General features: G+C 47.5%; 1 protein-coding gene across 3 annotated transcripts in view; it reads right to left on the reverse strand.

Annotated features, from left to right (window-relative positions):
* LOC137379933 (FYVE, RhoGEF and PH domain-containing protein 5-like) overlaps positions 1–17490 on the reverse strand; it is a 512321-nt gene extending 494831 nt beyond the window's left edge. For all 3 annotated transcript variants that reach the window (XM_068051316.1, XM_068051314.1, XM_068051315.1), the window contains exon 1: positions 17283–17490. In XM_068051316.1, coding sequence (XP_067907417.1) covers positions 17283–17292 — 10 coding nt within the window. In that variant the 5' untranslated portion in view covers positions 17293–17490. The remainder of the gene's footprint in view (positions 1–17282) is intronic.
* Between the last annotated feature and the right edge of the window lie 1145 nt (positions 17491–18635).

Here is an 18635-nt window from a genome sequence, read left to right on the forward strand (position 1 = left end):
CATCACTAGTTACATCCTGCCAAATCAAGTACCTGCCCATTATCCTTACTCTTTGTCTCCTGCCACTCAGCCAATTTTCTAACCTGGTCAACAATTTGCTTCCAAATTCAACTTTAGTTAACAGTTTCTTAGGAGGACCTTTATCAAATGCCTTCTGGGAGTCCGTATAAATAACATCCATCGACATCCCCTTGTTCACTGCTTTAGTCACCTCTTCAAAAAACTCAATCAGGTTCGTCAAGCATGACCTACCTTTTACAAATCCACACTGGTTCACTCTGATCAACTGAAAGTTTTCAAGGCGTTCTGTCACTCTGTCTTTAATTATAGACTCTAGTAATTTCCTAACAAGGGATGTTAGACTAACTGGCCTATAATTCACCAGTTTCTCTCTGCTAACTTTCTTAAATAGAAGAGTGACATGTGAAAGTATCCATTTTAAAGGAACAGTTCCCAAATTGAGAAAATGTTGGAAGATTACAGTTAGAGCATGTGTAATGTCCTCAGCTACTTCCTTTAAAATCCTGGATGAAAACCATCTGGTCCTGAGAGTTTGTCACTCTTTACTGCCATTATTTTCTTCATTACTGTTATTTTACTAATGTTAATTTTGGTGAGTCTCTGTCGCTGATTTAATATTAGCCTCCTTGAGATATCCAGTATGCTGACCACTTCCTCTACAATAACTGTTTTGCATCAGTATTTTTTTTTTTAAGAGATACAGCACTGAAGCAGGCCCTTCGGCCCACCGAGTCTGTGCCAACCATCAACCACCCATTTATACTAACCCTACACTAATCCCATATTGCTACCACATCCCCACCTGTCCCTATATTTCCCTACCACCTACCTATACTAGGGGCAATTTATAACGGCCAATTTACCTACCAACCTGCAAGTCTTTCGGCTGTGGGAGGAAACCGGAGCACCCGGAGAAAACCCACGCAGACACAGGGAGAACTTGCAAACTCCACACAGGCAGTACCCAGTATTGAACCCAGGTCACTGGAGCTGTGAGGCTGCGGTGCTAAGCACTGCCCACTGTGCCTATTTATGGAACATATCTGCAATTTCCTTATTTTCACTGATAATATCACCGTTATCAATTATTGAGGAGCAATATTGTTCCTGGGCAACCTCATTTTTCTAATGTAATTGTAAATATGTTTTGTGCTGATTTTGATATCCTTTCTTTGTATACTCCCCTTTTGTAGCTCTTACTATTTTGTCACCCTTTTCTGTTCTTTGTCTCCTTCCTATTCAACAGGATCTGTGCTATTTCTTTTTTTTCTTTAAGTTCTTTGGTGGCCGTGTCTTCAGTTGCCTCGGCCCTAAGCTCTGGAATCCCCTCTATACATCTCTACGCCTCAATTTCCTCCTTTAAGACACTCCATAACCAACCTCTTTGACCAAGCTTTTGGTCATCTGCCGTAATAGCTCCTGATGTGGTTCGGTATCATATTTTGTTTTATGATGCCACTATGAAGCGTCTTGGGGTGTTTTATTCTGGTAAAGGCACTATATAAATACAAGTTGTGGTTGCAACTTTATGTTGTCTCTTCCTTCTTTAACACAAGAAGTAGGAGCAGGAGTAGACCATATGGTCCATCGAGCCTGCTCCATCATTCAATACGATCTTAGGCTTCAACTCCACTTTCCAGCCCATTCGCCATATCCCTTGATTCCCTGAGAGACCAGCCTCAAATATATTCAATGCTGGAGCATCCACAACCCTCAGGGGTAAAGAATTCCAAAGATTCACAACCCTTTGAGTGAAGTAATTTCTCCTCATCTCAGTCCTAAATGATCGGCCCTGAGACTGTGTCCCCGTGTTTTAGGTTCCTCGACCAGCGGAAACAACATCTCAGAGTCTACCCTGTCAAGCCCCTTCAGAATCTTCCATGTTTCAATGAGATCACCTCTCATTCTTCTAAACCCCAGAGAATATAGGCCCAATTTACTCAGCCTCTCATCATAGGTCAACCCCCTCATTCCAGGGACCAATTTAGTGAACCTTCATTGTACTGCCTCCAATGCAAGTACATTCTTTGCTAAATGTGGAAATCAAAACTGTACACAGTATTCCAGATATGGTCTCACCAAAACCCTGTACAATTGTAGCAACTGTAGTTGCTCATGGCTGTCATTTTTGGCAAGTAGTGCTCTTGCCCCACAGGGATATAAAGTGGTTCTGAATCATGCTAGATTCTTTTTGAACACCTCCCACTTGTTAATTGTATATTAATTGCGTTTAATTGTATGCAGGTGGTGGGCATAAACTGGGGATTCACATGTGCTCCTATAAATAGGAACAGGTTGAAGCTAGGTTAGGAGGTGCATGTTTGTAATGTGTACCTCTCTAAATAAAAGTTTATAAAAGCATACAAAGATTGGTTCTATTTCTATCCTTCACCACCTGGCTTTCTGGAATAGAACATGGTAACAAAACATATGACCATACGAATTAGGAGCAGAAGTAGGCCATTCGGCCCCTCAAGCCTGCTCCACCGTTCAATAAGATCATGGCACATCTGTTTCTGACTCTAAATGCACACTCCCAGCTACCCCCGATAACCTTTAATTCCCTTACCTAACAACAATCTATCTACCTCCACCTTAAAAATATTCAGTGACCCCGCCTGCACCACCTTCTAAGGCAGAGAGTTCCAAAGTCACACAACCCTCAGAGAAAAAATTTCTCAGCTCTGTCCTAAAAGGGCAACCCCTAATATTAAAACAGTCCCCCCTATTTCTGGACTCACCCATAAGGGGAAACATCCTCTCCACATCCACCTTGTCAAGACCGTTCAGGATCTTATAAACTTCAATCAAGTCTCCTCCCACTCTTCTAAACTCTAGTGAAAACAAGCCCAGTCTGTCCAACCTTTCCTCATAAGACAACCCACTCATTCCAGGTATAAATCTATTAAACCTCCTCTGAACCGCCTCCAACGCATTTACATCCTTCCTCAAATAAGGAGACCAAAACAGCACACAGTATTCGAGATGCAGTCTCACCAATGCCCTGTATAACTGAAGCATAACATCCTTACTTTTATTTTCAATTCCTCTCGTAACAAAGGATAGCATTCCATTACCCTTCTTTATTACTTGCTGTACCTACATACTAACTTGTTGTGACTCCTGCACTAGAACACCTAGATCCCTCTGCACCTCAGAATTCTGCAGTTGTTCTCTGTTTAAGTAATACTCTGCTTTTTTATTCTTCCTGCCAAAGCGCACAACTTCACATTTTCCCACATTATACTCCATCTGCCAGATTTTTACCCATTCACTTAACCTATCTATATCAGTCTGCAACTTCATGTCCTCTTCACATACACTTTCTTACCTATCTTTGTGTCATCTGCAAATTTAGCTACCATGCCATCGCTCCCCTCATATTGATATAAATTATAAAAAGTTGAGGCCCCAGCACAGACCCCTGTGGGACTCCACTCATCACATCCTGCCAATCAGAAAAGGGCCCATTTATGCATACTCTCTGTTTTCTGCCAGCCAGCCAATCTTCTATCCATGCTAATATGTTACCCACTACACCATGAGCCCCTACTTTGCGCAATAATCTTTTATGTGGCACCTTGTCAAATGCCTTCTGGAAATCCAAGTACAGTACGTCAACGGGCTCCCCTTTATCTGCAGTGCATGTTACTCCTTCAATAAACTGGTTAAACATGATTTCCCTTTCACCAAAACCATGCTGTCTATTCCCAATTACCTTGAGTTTTTCTAAGTGCCCAGCTATAGCCTCCTTAATGATCAATTCTAACACTTTCCCCATGACATTCGTCAAGCTAACTGGCCTATAGTTACCTGTTTTCTGCCTGCCCCCTTCTTGAATAGAGGAGTTATATTTGTCACTTTCCAGTCTGATGGAACCTTTCCAGAATCTAGAATTTTGAAAAATTAACACCAATGCATCTACGACCTCATTAGCCACCTCTTTTAAGACCCTAGAATGAAGCCCATCAGGACCTGGAGACTTGTCAGCCTGCAGCTCCATCAGTTTGCTCAGTCCGCTTCCCTGGTGATTGTAATTTCACCAAGTTTCTCACTTCCTTCCACCTCCTGATTGACAGCTATTTCTGTAATTCTTTTTGTATCCTCTATAGTGAAGACAGAAGCAAAATATTTGTTCATTTCATCCACCATTTCCTTATTATCTGCTATTAACTCTCTAGAGGACCAACACCCTGTTTACTTACTCTTTCCCTTTTTAAATACCTGTAGAAACTCTTGCTATCCATTTTTACATTTCTAGCTAGCTTCCTCTCACACTCTAATTTTTTTCTCCTGATTAACCTTTTAATCATTCTCTGTCGTTCTTTATATTCTGACCAATCATCTGACCTGCCACTCATCTTTGTACAATTATATGCTTTTTCCTTAAGTTTGATGCTTTCCTTAACTTCTTTAGTTAACCACAGATGCCGAGTCCTCCCCTTAGAATTTTTCTTTCCAGTAGGAATATGCTTATTCTGAGTATTCTGAAATATCCCCTTAAATGTCTGCCACTGCTTCTCTATTAATCCATCTCCTAGCCTAGTAACCAAGTTCACTACAGCTATCTCAGCTTTTTTGCCCACATAGTTGCCCTTATTTAAGTTTAAAATACTAGTCTTAGATCCACTCTTCTCTCTTTCAAACTGGATGTAAAATTCAATTATATTGTGTTCGCTGCTACCTGGAAGTGCCTTTACTCTGAGGTCATTAATTAATCCTGTCAGATTACACAATAGCAAGTCTAATATAACCTGCTGTTTATATGTAGATTAAAATCACCCATGATTATTGCCATCCCTTTACCACAAGCACCCAATATTTTTTCTTGCATACTTCGTCCTACATTTTGATTACTGTTCGGGGGACTGTAGACTACTCCCACTAGTGACTTCTTTCCCCTACTATTCCTCATCTCCACCCAAACCGATTCTACATCCTGAACTCCTGAACCAAGGTCATCTCTAACTATTGCACCTATTCCATCCTTGATTAACAGTGCTACCCCTCCACCTTTACCCAGCTTCCTAGTCTTCTTGAATGTTATATACTCCTCAATATTGAGGAGAAAGAAAGTACAGTGCAAGTACTGATAGAGAGAGTCCAGAAGTGACTCTTACGTCTGAAAATGATCATGGACTGGAGAAAGAGCCTCCTAAAGTGCAACAGGAAGATCTCACAGTTGAAGACCCGACAGACATAAAAGTACAAGTGCAGGCTGTAGACTGATTAGATTAGACAATGAAATAAAGGCCACAGAACAGTCTTGGAACAGAACAAGGAGCAGAAGTCTTCATGATCGTGATGTTTTGGTGACTGCCAATAAACTTGACGAAAACTAATAAGAGATACAAAAAAAGGGAGTTAGATAGTTGGCGAGAGTTTGGAATTTATTCTGAGCTACCAGATAAGGGGCAACCAGCTTTGTGACATAGGTGGGTTTGTACTGAAAAAGTCCTTTTAGATGGGACTTATAAGGCTAAAGTGAGGCTAGATGCTAGGGGCTTTGAAGAGCAACTGGGTGATACAGATGTTAGAGTGGACTCTCCCACAGCTGGAAAAGTAATCTTAAAAATCTTTTTTAGCGCTTTTTGGCTACATATTCATGGGAGTTTAGATAAATTAACATTAAAGCTACATTTCTGCAGGATGATACTTTTTAGAGAGAAGAGTTTCTGAAACCGCCCAAAGAGGCAGCAGATGCAGAAGGAAAACTATGGAAATTAAAGAAATACATCTATGGCCTGAATGATGCTTCCAGGGTGTGTGATTATTCGGTGAGATCTGTTTTGCTGAAAATAGGTTGCGTTCAACTTATAGCAGATCCTGCAATGTTTTATCGGTATCATAAATTGAAACTTTCAGGCATCTTCATGATACATGTTGATCATTTATTATGGGGTGGTACTGTGGAATTTGAGAAATGTGTTATTATTAAGATAACAGTAGAATTTAAAATTGGAAGTCGGGCCTGTGGAACTTTTAAATATATCAGTTTAGATATTAAGCAAAGTAGGTCTGGAATGACTTTAAATCAACACTCCTATTTAGAAAGTGCTACTTCCATCCTGATTAATCATACTAGGTCATCAAAGAAAGATGATGTTATATCGAAGGAAGAGTCAGAGTCAGAGCAATTGGTCAGTTGAACAGATTGTGCACACAGACTAGACCAGATACTAGTTTTGATGTATTGGAGTTAAGTGCTATGATGAAACTCTCTAAAGTAGAGAATGTTTGAAGAGTAAATTTAATATTTAAAAAAAACTAAACCTGGATAAATGCGTACTTAAGTTCGTAGCCTTAGGTGACCCAAAGAACATGAAGCTAGTCAATTTTAACGATGTTACACATGCTATTCTTGCTGATGGGTATTCTAGTTTCATAATATTTCCGATGGGTGAGAATGGGAAATGTCTTTTAGCTTGGGGAGTTACGAACATAAAAAGGGCTGTTAAAAGTACTTTGGCTGCTGAAACACTGGTTCTTGTGGAGGCAGTGGATATGGGATTCTATTTGTCAAAAATTTTAAGTGGGATTCTGTACAAGGGGCATACTGAAGACAGTAAACTCATTGAATACTATGTAGATAATCATTCATTCTGAGATAATGTACACTGTGAAAAGCGTGAGTTAGAAAAGGTTGCAAATTAATTTTGGTGGCCTGAAACAAATGCTGGAGAGAAAGGAAATCTCTAAAATTAAATGGATGTATGCAAATCATCAACTGTCAGATTGTTTTACAAAATGAAATGCATGTACAAAGAGATTTTTAGGGGTTCCATGGGAGGGGCATCTTGCAATGCAATGCTTTATACAGAATATGGAGGCTTTTAATTTAATTTGTTTTAAAATTTTGGTGTACATATTAACTCTAATTTTTATTTAAAGAAAGAGAATGGAATCTGTTAATTGTATTTAACTGTATGCAGGTCGTAGGCATGAACTGTGGATTCGCTTGTCCTATAAAGAGGAACAGAATGAAACTGTGGTGGCTAGGTTAAGAAAATGTTTGTAATGCAAAACAAAGTGCGTAAAGATTGGCTCCAGTTCTATCCTTTACCACCCGGCTTTCTGGAATAGAACACCACTGATCTTCTATGGTTTCATCCATTAACAAATTTTCCCAGTTTACTGTGGATAGTCTCTGTCTCATGACATTGAAGTCAGCCATATCTAAATCTAGAATCTCAGTAGCTCTTCCATGTTCTTCCTTTTTACTGTTGAACTCAATCATATTATGATAGTTATTAAATAAACATTCATGCACTGTTAGACTGTTAATCTGGCTCATTACTCATTACTATTTTTTTTATTAATTCATGGGTTATGGGCATCACTCGCTTGGCCAGCATTTAGTGCCCATCCCTAATTGCCCTCGGAAGGTGGTGTGCGAGCTGCCTTCTTGAACTGCTGCAGTCCTTGGGGTGTAGGTACACCAAATGTTCTGTTAGGAAGGGATGTCCAAGGATTTTGACCCAGTGACAGTGAAGGAACAGTGATATAGTTCCAAATAGAGATGGTGTGTGGCTTACAGAGGAACTTTCAGGTGGTGGTGTTCCCATGCATCTGTTGCCCTTGTCCTTCTAAGTGGTAGAGGTCGTGGGTTTGGAAGGTGCTGTCGAAGAAACCTTGGTGCGTTGCTGCAGTGCATCTTGCAGATGGTACACACTGTTGCCACTGTGCATCAGTGGTGAAGGGAGTGAATGTTTAAGGTGATGGATGGGGTGCCAATCAAGTGGGCTGCTTTGTCCTGGATGGTGTCGAGCTTCTTGAGTGTTGTTGGAGCTGCACCCATCCAGGCAAGTGGAGAGTATTCCATCACACTCCTGACTTGTGCCTTGTAGATGGTGACAGGCTTTGGGGAGAAATGAGGTGAGTTACTCGCCTCAGAATTCCCAGCCTCTGACCTGCTCTTGTAGCCACAGTATTTACGTGGCTGGTCCAGTTCAGTTTCTGGTCGATGACAACTGCCAGGATGTTGATAGTTGGGGACTCAGCAATGGTAATGCCATTGAACATCAAGGGGAGATGGCTGGATTCTCTACTGTTGGAGATGGTCACTGCCTGGAACTTGTGTAGCACGAATGTTACTTGCCACTTATCAACCCAACCCTGAATGTTGTCCAGGTCTTGCTGCATCTGGACATGGGCTGCTTCAGTATCTGAGGAGTCGCGAATGGTGCTGAACATTGTGCAATCATCAGCAAACATCCCCACTTCTGATGTTATGATAGAGGGAAGGTCATTGATGAAGCAGCTGAAGATGGTCGGGCCTAGGACACTACCATGAGGAACTCCTCAGTGGTATCCTGGGACTGAGATGATTGACCTCCAAAAACCACAACCATCTTCCTTTGCGCTAGGTATGACTCCAACCAACAGAGAGATTTCCTTTGATTCCCATTGACTCCAGTTTTGCTGGGGCTCCTTGATGCCATACTCGGTCAAATGCTGCCTTGATGTCAAGGGCAGTCACTCTCACCTCACCTCTGGAGTTCAGCTCTTTCGTCCATGTTTGGCCCAAGGCTGTAATGAGGTCAAGAGCTGAGTGACCCTGACGGAACCCACACTGAGTGTCCAATATGACTTGCCCCCTTGTTGGTTCTAGGACATACTATTGCAGAAAACTATCCTGGGCACACTCAAGAAATTCACTAATTGCCTGGCATGTGCTAATCTACTTATCCCAATTTATATGAAAAAGTTAAAATTCCCCTTAAAAACCACCCAGACTTTGCTACACCAGGGGATCGATACACAACTCCCCTTACAGTCTTAAATCCTCTCCTATTTCCTAATTTTACCTATAAAATCTGCACTGCCTGTTTACCTCTCATTATATCATTGAAGTGAATTCATCCTTAATCACTAAGGCGACTCCATCCACGCTATCATTTCCCTCTTTCCTGCAGACCTTATAACCTGGTATACTTATTTCCCAGACCTGACCGTCTTGCTGCCATGTCTCAGTAATGGCTACCATGCCATACAATCCAAGTTGAATTTTTGACTGCAATTCATTAAATTTGTTCCTAATACTCAGTATGTTTGTATAAAGAGCATTTATTTGGGCCACACATCCTAACCTGACCTTCAGCTCTAATGTTTTACTCACATGTTTCTTATTTCTCTCTCCTGATTTAATCACTTTACATCTTTTAGTTTTCTCTTTACCTGTAGCGTCTGAAGTACAATTTCAGACTGCTTCTCTACTCTCTTCCCTTTTGTCTGTTTTCAAACTATTATTAGTACTACCTCTTCCACCTGACCCCTCCTCCCCCAACCCCCACTTATTAGGTTAAAGTCCTGTTTCTTCTCTATTTATCCTTTCCCCTGGGATCCTGGTTCCAGCCCGATTCAGATGGAGCCCATCCCAATGGTACAGTTCCATGAAATTGAACTCTTCTCTCCCACACCTCTCCTTTAGCCACATGTTCACCTCCCTAATCTGCTTATCCCTTTGCCAATTTACAAATGGCTTGGGTAATAATCCAGAGTTTATGACACTTGAGATCCTGTTTTTTAATTTCGCTCCTAGTTCCTGGCTCTCTCGCCTACTCTTCCCTATGTTGTTGATCCCAACATAGGTCACAGCGATGGGATCCTCCCACTCCCTCTCCAATATCTTTTCAAGCCAGTTTGAGAGGCACCTCACTCTGGCACCAGGTAGGTAACATACCACGTGGGACCCTCGCTCCTGCTTACAAAGGATGCTAATTGTCCATCTAATTATTGAAACCCCTACAACTACCACATAACATTTCCCCTTCCTCCTTTGGACAGCTCCCTGCTCCAAGGTGCCATGGTCCACATTCTGGCTGTCCTTCCGACAGTCTTTATTCTTACCTGTTGGATAGGATCAGTTTATGCGATCCTCATTCTCTATCTCACCTGCGTTCCCCTTACTCTTCACACACTCGGTCATACCAACCCTGTTCTGAACCTCTCTATGAGGTGTCATAAGAGTTTTTTTAAACTAAGAGGTCTGTGTACCTTTAAGACTGGAAAAAGGACTTTCTGTGAACAGTGACTGAATGTTGACCTGGTATCTGAATTGCCGACTGTAAACGCATATCCAAGCAACAGGAAGATTTTACGACAGTCTTGTGACTTCTGTGGAAAGACTTTAGTTTCAGTTCTGCAGTGCGAAACAGAATAGCCAGGAATACAGCGCAGAAAACTCTTTCTCTTGAAAAATAATTCTTGTATCAAGTGAAATTCTAATTTCTTCATGAAGTTAAAAGAATTTTGAAGGAGTTGCAAATCTAATGTATGGGAGCTAAAACCCTTGTTGCTGTTTATGCCCAAAGAGAAAGGAAAAGATCCAGAGAAAGAGGAGTTGCTGCTCTTTGTGGAGAAAGGTTCATTTGCTGAGAGGAAACTGGCATTGTTGAAGGTAGCAAAATTCCTATTGTCTCCAGTCTCTGGAACATCTCTGCCTCAAGTGTAAGTCCTGTGGCCTTTTGTATTTTTGGAAGTTCCTGAAATCTCAAGAAAGTTTCTACTGTAAGACTGCTGCTTTAAAATCTAAGTAGACCTGTTGCTAAAACCTGTTATTGAAAGATCTATGTGATGCCTGCTACACATGAATCGCCTTGAATTCCTACTCATCATAGACTGTTTATCAAACATGCCTGGAGAGACCTCGAATGGCATCTGACTATTCGGCTCTGGGACACCTCGCTAATCTGGAAATATCCTACCAGACGTTACAACCCAGTTATTTCTTTTATTCCTAAGAAACTGTTGTAAAATCAAAACCAATATATCCGTTTTCCCCGGTTAACCATTGATTTTTGAACGTATGTGTGTGCATGAGGGTCAGGAAGATTAAGGAGTTACAAAATCTTTTCATACATATAGATGCATCTCATTATCATTTAAAACTTGCTTTATTAATAAATAGTTAATTTTGTGCGCTGTGACCTGTGGAGTAGTGGGACTGAATTAACAGTGCATTACTCCCACCTTGGTCGTAACAGAGGTGTGACCGAAACCTGGAGCAAACTGTCCAGATCCTGCTCCCCTCGCACTCTGGCTCAGTGACTGAGCTGGAGAGATTTGAGATGGAGACATCCATCTGCCAGAGTGGCAGTGTGTGTGTGGAGCCAGAGGACACAGGGGAGATTTTAAATGATGACTTTTCATCTGTGTTCACTCTGGGGTAAAACAATCGAGGTGTAGAGATCAGGGAGGGGGATTGTGATAGACTTGAACAAATTAGCATTGAAAGGGAGGAAGTATTAGCTGTTTTAGCTGGCTTCAAAGTGGATAAATCCCCAGGCCCAGATGAGATGTATCCCAGGCTGTTATGTGAGGCAAGGAAGGAGATAGCAGGGGCTCTGACACAAATTTTCAAATCCTCTCTGGCCACAGGAGAGGTACCAGAGGACTGGAGGACAGCGAATGTGATACCACTATTCAAGAAGGATAGTAGGGATAAACCAGATAATTACAGGCCAGTGAGTCTAATGTCAGTGGTAGGGAAACCATTGGAAAAAATTCTGAGGGACAGGATTAATCTCCATTTGGAGGGGCAGGGATTAATCAAGGATAGCCATCATGGCTTTGTCAGGGGGAGATTGTGTCTAACTAACTTGATTGAATTTTTCGAGATGGTGACTAGATGTGTAGATGAGGGTAAAGCAGTTGATGTAGCCTCCATGAACTTCAGTAAGGCTTTTGATAATGTCCCGCACGGCAGTTCGGTCAAGAAGGTAAGAGCCCATGGGATCCAGGGCAATTTGGCAAATTGGATCCAAAATTGACTTAGTGGCAGTAGGCAGAGGGTGATGGTCGAGGGTTGTTTTTGCGATTGGAAGCCTGTGACCAGTGGTGTACCACAGGGATCTGTGCTGGGACCCTTGCTGTTTGTAATGTATATTAATGATTTAGATGTGAATATAGGAGGTATGAACAGTAAGTTCGCAGATGACATGAAAATTGGTGGTGTCGTAAATAGTGAGGAGGAAAGCCTTAGATTACAGGACGATATAGATGGGCTGGTAAGATGGACAGAGCAGTGGCAAATGGAATTGAATCCTGAAATGTGTGAGGTAATGCATTTTGGGAGGACTAACAAGGCAAGGGAATATACAATGGATGGTAGGACCCTAGGAAGTACAGAGGGTCAGGGGGACTCTCGATTCGAACACATGGGATCCAGGGTGAGCTAGCCAATTGGATACAAAATTGGCTTGGTGATAGGAGGCAGAGAGTGGTAGTGGAGGGTTGTTTTTCAGATTGGAGGCCGGTGACCAGTGGTGTGCCGCAGGGATCGGTGCTGGGCCCTTTGTTGTTTGTCATATATATTAATGACTTGGATGAGAATGTAGAGGGCATGATTAGTAAGTTTGCACATTCCACCAAAATTGATGGTATAGTGGACAGTGAAGAAGGTTGTCTACAGTTACAACAGGATATTGATCAACTGGGAAAGTGGGCAAGGGATTGGCAAATGGAATTTAAGGCAGACAAGTGCGAAGTGATGCATTTTGGGAAGTTAAACCAGGGCAGGACATATACAGTGAATGGCAGGGCCCTGGGGAGTGTTGTTGAGCAGAGAGACCTTGGGGTGCAAGTACATAGTTCCCTGAAAGTGGCAACACAGGTAGACAGGGTGGTGAAGAAGACATATGGCATGCTTGCCTTCATTGGCCGAGGCATAGAGTACAAGAGTTGGGATGTCATGTTACAGTTGTACATAACGTTGAGTACTGTGTGCAGTTCTGGTCACCACACTATAGGAAGGATGTGATTGCACTGGAGAGGGTGCAGAGGAGATTCACCAGGATGTTGCCTGGGCTGGAGAGTTTCAGCTATGAAGAGAGACTGGAGATGTTAGGGTTGTTTTCCTCAGAGCAGAGAATGCTGAGGGGGACCTGACTAAGGTATACAAAATTATGAGGGGCAAAGATAGGATAGATAGGAAGAGACTTTTTCCCGTAGCAGAGGTGTCAATAACCAGGGGGCATAGATTTAAGGTAAGGGGCAGGAAGTTTAGAGGGGATTTGAGGAAAAATTCTTGGTTGGAATCTGGAACACACTGCCTTGAAGGGATGATAGAGGCAGGAACCCTCACAACATTTAAGAAGTATTTAGGTGAGCACTTGAAACGCCATAGTATACAAGGCTACGGGGCAAGTGCTGGAAAATGGGATTAGATTAGATAGGTGCTTGATGGCCGGCACAGACACAATGGGCCGAAGGGCCTGTTTCTGTGCTGTATAACTCTATGATTTACTGCAGATGTGTTGATTTAGGATGGTCTCACTCTCCACAAACTCCCACATTGTGCAGTCCGGAAACACAATCTGTTCTTCCAAATCTTTGTCTAGATTATTTATATAATTTATGTCCACTTTTTAGTTTGTTGTAAGCTTTTTTTCCCTTTCACTGTGCAATAACTTGCAGTATGCATTAATCACTGGAAGAAATTCTAAACAGGGATGCATGGGCTCAAGAAGATGTGGAGGGGACCGTGCAAGCGGGCGGTAGCGAGGGGGGGCTGTGTGAGTGGATAGCAGTGAGGAGGGGGACTGTGTGAGTGGACGGCAGTGAGGAGGGGGCTGTGTGAGTGGACGACAGTGAGGAGGGGGCTGTGTGAGTGGGTAGCAGTGGGGGGGGGCTATGTGAGTGGACGGCAGTGAGGAGGGGGCTGTGTGAGTGGACGACAGTGAGGAGGGGGCTGTGTGAGTGGACGACAGTGAGGAGGGGGCTGTGTGAGTGGACGACAGTGAGGAGGGGGCTGTGTGAGTGGACGGCAGTGAGGGGGGGGCTGTGTGAGTGGACGGCAGTGAGGGGGGGGCTGTGTGAGTGGACGGCAGTGAGGGGGGGGGCTGTGTGAGTGGACGGCAGTGAGGGGGGGGGGGGCTGTGTGAGTGGACGGCAGTGAGGTGGGGGGCTGTGTGAGTGGACGGCAGTGAGGTGGGGGGCTGTGTGAGGGGGTAGCAGTGAGGAGGGGGCTGTGAGTGGGTAGCAGTGAGGAGGGGGCTGTGTGAGTGGGTACTGTGTGAGTGGATGGCAGTGAGGGGGGGCTATGTGAGTGGGTAGCAGTGAGGGGGGGCTGTGAGAGTGGGTAGCAGTGAGGGGGGGCTGTGAGAGTGGGTAGCAGTGAGGGGGGGCTGTGAGAGTGGACGACAGTGAGGAGGGGGCTGTGTGAGTGGGTAGCAGTGAGTGGGGGCTGTGTGAGTGGACGACAGGAAGGGGGGGGCTGTGTGAGTGGGTAGCAGTGAGGGGGGGCTGTGTGAGTGGACGACAGTGAGGGGGGGCTGTGTGAGTGGGTAGCAGTGAGGGGGGGCTGTGTGAGTGAACGACAGTGAGGAGGAGGCTGTGTGAGTGGGTAGCAGTGAGGGGGGACTGTGTGAGTGGACGACAGTGAGGAGGGGGCTGTGTGAGTGAGTAGCAGTGAGGGGGGACTGTGTGAGTGAACGACAGTGAGGAGGGGGCTGTGTGAGTGGGTAGCAGTGAGGGGGGACTGTGTGAGTGGACGACAGTGAGGAGGGGGCTGTGCGAGTGGACGACAGTGGGGGGGGCTGTGTGAGTGGACGACAGTGAGGGGTGGGCTGTGTGAGTGGACGACAGTGAGGGGGGGCTGTGTGAGTGGACGACAGTGAGGGGGGGGCTGTGTGAGTGGACGACAGTGAGGGGGGGGCTGTGTGAGTGGACGACAGTGAGGGGGGGGGCTGTGTGAGAGGACGACAGTGGGGGGGGCTGTGTGAGTGGACGGCAGTGAGGGGGGGCTGTGTGAGTGGAGGGCAGTGAGGGGGGGCTGTGTGAGTGGACGACAGTGAGGGGGGGGCTGTGTGAGTGGACGACAGTGAGGGGGGGGCTGTGTGAGTGGACGACAGTGAGGGGGGGGCTGTGTGAGTGGACGACAGTGAGGGGGGGGCTGTGTGAGTGGACGACAGTGAGGGGGGGGCTGTGTGAGTGGACGACAGTGAGGGGGGGGCTGTGTGAGTGGACGACAGTGGGGGGGGGGCTGTGTGAGTGGACGACAGTGGGGGGGGGGCTGTGTGAGTGGACGACAGTGGGGGGGGGGCTGTGTGAGTGGACGACAGTGGGGGGGGGGGGCTGTGTGAGTGGACGACAGTGAGGGGGGGGGCTGTGTGAGAGGACGACAGTGGGGGGGGCTGTGTGAGTGGACGGCAGTGAGGGGGGGCTGTGTGAGTGGAGGGCAGTGAGGGGGGGCTGTGTGAGTGGAGGGCAGTGAGGGGGGGCTGTGTGAGTGGAGGGCAGTGAGGGGGGGCTGTGTGAGTGGGTAGCAGTGAGGGGGGGCTGTGTGAGTGGGTAGCAGTGAGGGGGGGCTGTGTGAGTGGGTAGCAGTGAGGGGGGACTGTGTGAGTGGGTAGCAGTGAGGGGGGACTGTGTGAGTGGACGACAGTGAGGGGGGACTGTGTGAGTGGACGACAGTGAGGGGGGACTGTGTGAGTGGGTAGCAGTGAGGGGGGTCTGTGTGAGTGGACGGCAGTGAGGGGGGGGCTGTGTGAGTGGACGGCAGTGGGGGGGGGCTGTGTGAGTGGACGGCAGTGAGGGGGGGGCTGTGTGAGTGGACGGCAGTGATGGGGGGGCTGTGAGAGTGGACGGCAGTGAGGGGGGGGGGCTGTGTGAGTGGATGGCAGTGAGGAGGGGGCTGTGTGAGTAGACGGCAGTGAGGAGGGGGCTGTGCCAGCGGGTAGTAGCCAGGGGGGCATGCGAGGGGGCGGCAGTGAGGGGGGGCCGTTCGTGGGGCAGCGAGTGGGGGGCACACAATTTGGATGCTGCGAGGGGGGGGCCATGTGAGCGGGTGGCAGTGAGGGGGGCGCGCAAGTGGGTGGGCACAGGAGTTGACGGCAGTGGGGGGGCGGGGGGTGCAGAAATGGTCCAGTGGCTAATGGTGAGCTTGTGGGATTAGAGACATGGGAGTGGGGTTAGGGAGGGTGGGTTTAAGGCTGGAGGGAGCGGGAGGTGATAGGGAGAGCTGCTAAAAGATTAGCGAAGGGAGTTGTATGGGGGGCTAAGGAGGGGGTTTTAGGAGAGGGGCTGGGTTGGGGAGGGGGTTTTAGGGGAGGGGCTGGGTTGGGGAGGGGGTTTTAGGGGAGGGGCTGGGTTGAGGAGGGGGTTTTAGGGGAGGGGCTGGGTTGGGGAGGGGGTTTTTGGGGAGGGGCTGGGTTGGGGAGGGGGTTTTTGGGGAGGGGCTGGGTTGGGGAGGGGGTTTTTGGGGAGGGGCTGGGTTGGGGAGGGGGTTTTTGGGGAGGGGCTGGGTTGGGGAGGGGGTTTTTGGGGAGGGGCTGGGTTGAGGAGGGGGTTTTTGGGGAGGGGCTGGGTTGAGGAGGGGGTTTTTGGGGAGGGGCTGGGTTGAGGAGGGGGTTTTTGGGGAGGGGCTGGGTTGAGGAGGGGGTTTTTGGGGAGGGGCTGGGTCGAGGCAGGGGTTTTAGGGGAGGGGCTGGGTCGAGGAGGGGGTTTTAGGGGAGGGGCTGGGTCGAGGAGGGGGTTTTAGGGGAGGGGCTGGGTCGAGGAGGGGGTTTTAGGGGAGGGGCTGGGTCGAGGAGGGGGTTTTAGGGGAGGGGCTGGGTCGAGGAGGGGGTTTTAGGGGAGGGGCTGGGTTGAGGAGGGGGTTTTAGGGGAGGGGCTGGGTTGAAGGGGGGTTTTAGGGGAGGGGCTGGGTTGAAGAGGGGTTTTAGGGGAGGGGCTGGGTTGAAGAGGGGGTTTTAGGGGAGGGGCTGGGTTGAGGAGGGGGTTTTAGGGGAGGGGCTGGGTTGAGGAGGGGGTTTTAGGGGAGGGGCTGGGTTGAGGAGGGGGTTTTAGAGGAGGGGCTGGGTTGAGGAGGGGGTTTCAGGGGAGGGGCTGGGTCGAGGAGGGGGTTTTAGGGGAGGGGCTGGGTTGAAGAGGGGTTTTAGGGGAGGGGCTGGGTTGAAGAGGGGTTTTAGGGGAGGGGCTGGGTTGAAGAGGGGGTTTTAGGGGAGGGGCTGGGTTGAGGAGGGGGTTTTAGGGGAGGGGCTGGGTTGAGGAGGGGGTTTTAGAGGAGGGGCTGGGTTGAGGAGGGGGTTTTAGAGGAGGGGCTGGGTTGAGGAGGGGGTTTTAGAGGAGGGGCTGGGTTGAGGAGGGGGTTTTAGAGGAGGGGCTGGGTTGAAGAGGGGTTTCAGGGGATTGAGCAGTGTGCGGTGTTTTACCATTACCAATCTTCCAGGGGCGGTGGGACACCCGGCGGAGGGGGATACGGACCGTTCAGAAGCGGACGCAGGGTGAATGAGATTTTCCCAATCCCAGCCCGCACTTACCCGGCTCCATCCCGCACCGAAGCTCCTGCCCTTCCCGGTCCAAGCTTTCAGTTCATGCCCGGAGCCCGAGCTCCGTCCTCTCTGCACTTACTGCGGCCACAGAGCGGGCAGCCTGCGCTCTTCCTCTTGCTGTGCCAGGGCTGGGCTGGGCTACCTTTGCCGATCGCACACTTCCCTCCTGCTCCTCCAGAGGAAGCTCTTGTGTTGAGCTCCGGGCTCAGTGTGAACTCAACTCCGGCTCCAACCCAGTCCGCACCTCCCCTTAAAGTCACAGCTCTCAGAGCCCAAGGTCAGCAAGCTCCATGCAGGCACCTCTGCAAAACATCCGCCCAAAGCAACAGCCCCCAACCCCCAGCCGCTGGCCGCCTCATCCTGAGTTCTCAGCCACCCAGTCAGGGGCTGAAGCTGCCCCCTCTCTCCTGGAACATTCACCCAAATTTCATTCCAGCCCCTATCCACATACCCCTATGTGACAGGACAGCGCCAGCTTTAGCTTCATGTACAGCTCCCTGCCCTCACTCCAGACTCAAATATGAAACCAATGCCTGTGTGAATGCCTCTCAAAACAAGCCAAAAACGTGTGACATAGTTAACTGTGCAGGCATGTATCAAAAACAACGAGTGGACGAGGAGGTCCGTCTCAAACTTTGGGAAAAGTTCACCAACATTTAAGAGTCAAAGACACACACACACGTGTATAGACAGACGGACACACACACATGCAGACAGGCAAGTAAACACACACACAAACATGCAGACAGACACACACATGCAGACACATATACACACACCTACAGACTGACACAGACACATGCACATGCAGACATAGACACAGGCACATACAGATAGACACAGAGATATGCACAGACACAGTGACAGAGACACACACAGACAAAGACTTGAATAGACGCACTCACAGACAGGCACACACACACAAACAGACAGAGACACACACAGACCCGTACACAGAAACACATACAGACAGACACAGACACCCACTCACACACACAAGCAGATAGGCACATAGACACAGACAGACACACAGTAGATTGTAGGGTCTGTCTGACAATGGGACACTCAGCTGGGCAGTCAGTGCTGAGTTTCCTGCACATACAGCTGCAATGTGATTGGTGAAGACTGGACTCCAAACCTTCATAACAGGATGTGACTGTTCCGCTGCTGTGTCACCACCCTCGGGCACAGCCCCAGTGCCAGGGTCAGTGCCAGGGCAACTCCCTGTGACACCCACCCCGTGCTGCCTGGGTTGTGCATGGCACCTCGGCTCGTCCATGACTGGCAAAAATCAGGCTTTGCTTTTACGAAAGGAGATCTTGACATTACATAATGTGTAAT

Source organism: Heterodontus francisci, chromosome 19, assembly GCF_036365525.1.
Source record: "Heterodontus francisci isolate sHetFra1 chromosome 19, sHetFra1.hap1, whole genome shotgun sequence".
Taxonomy (NCBI): domain Eukaryota; kingdom Metazoa; phylum Chordata; class Chondrichthyes; order Heterodontiformes; family Heterodontidae; genus Heterodontus; species Heterodontus francisci.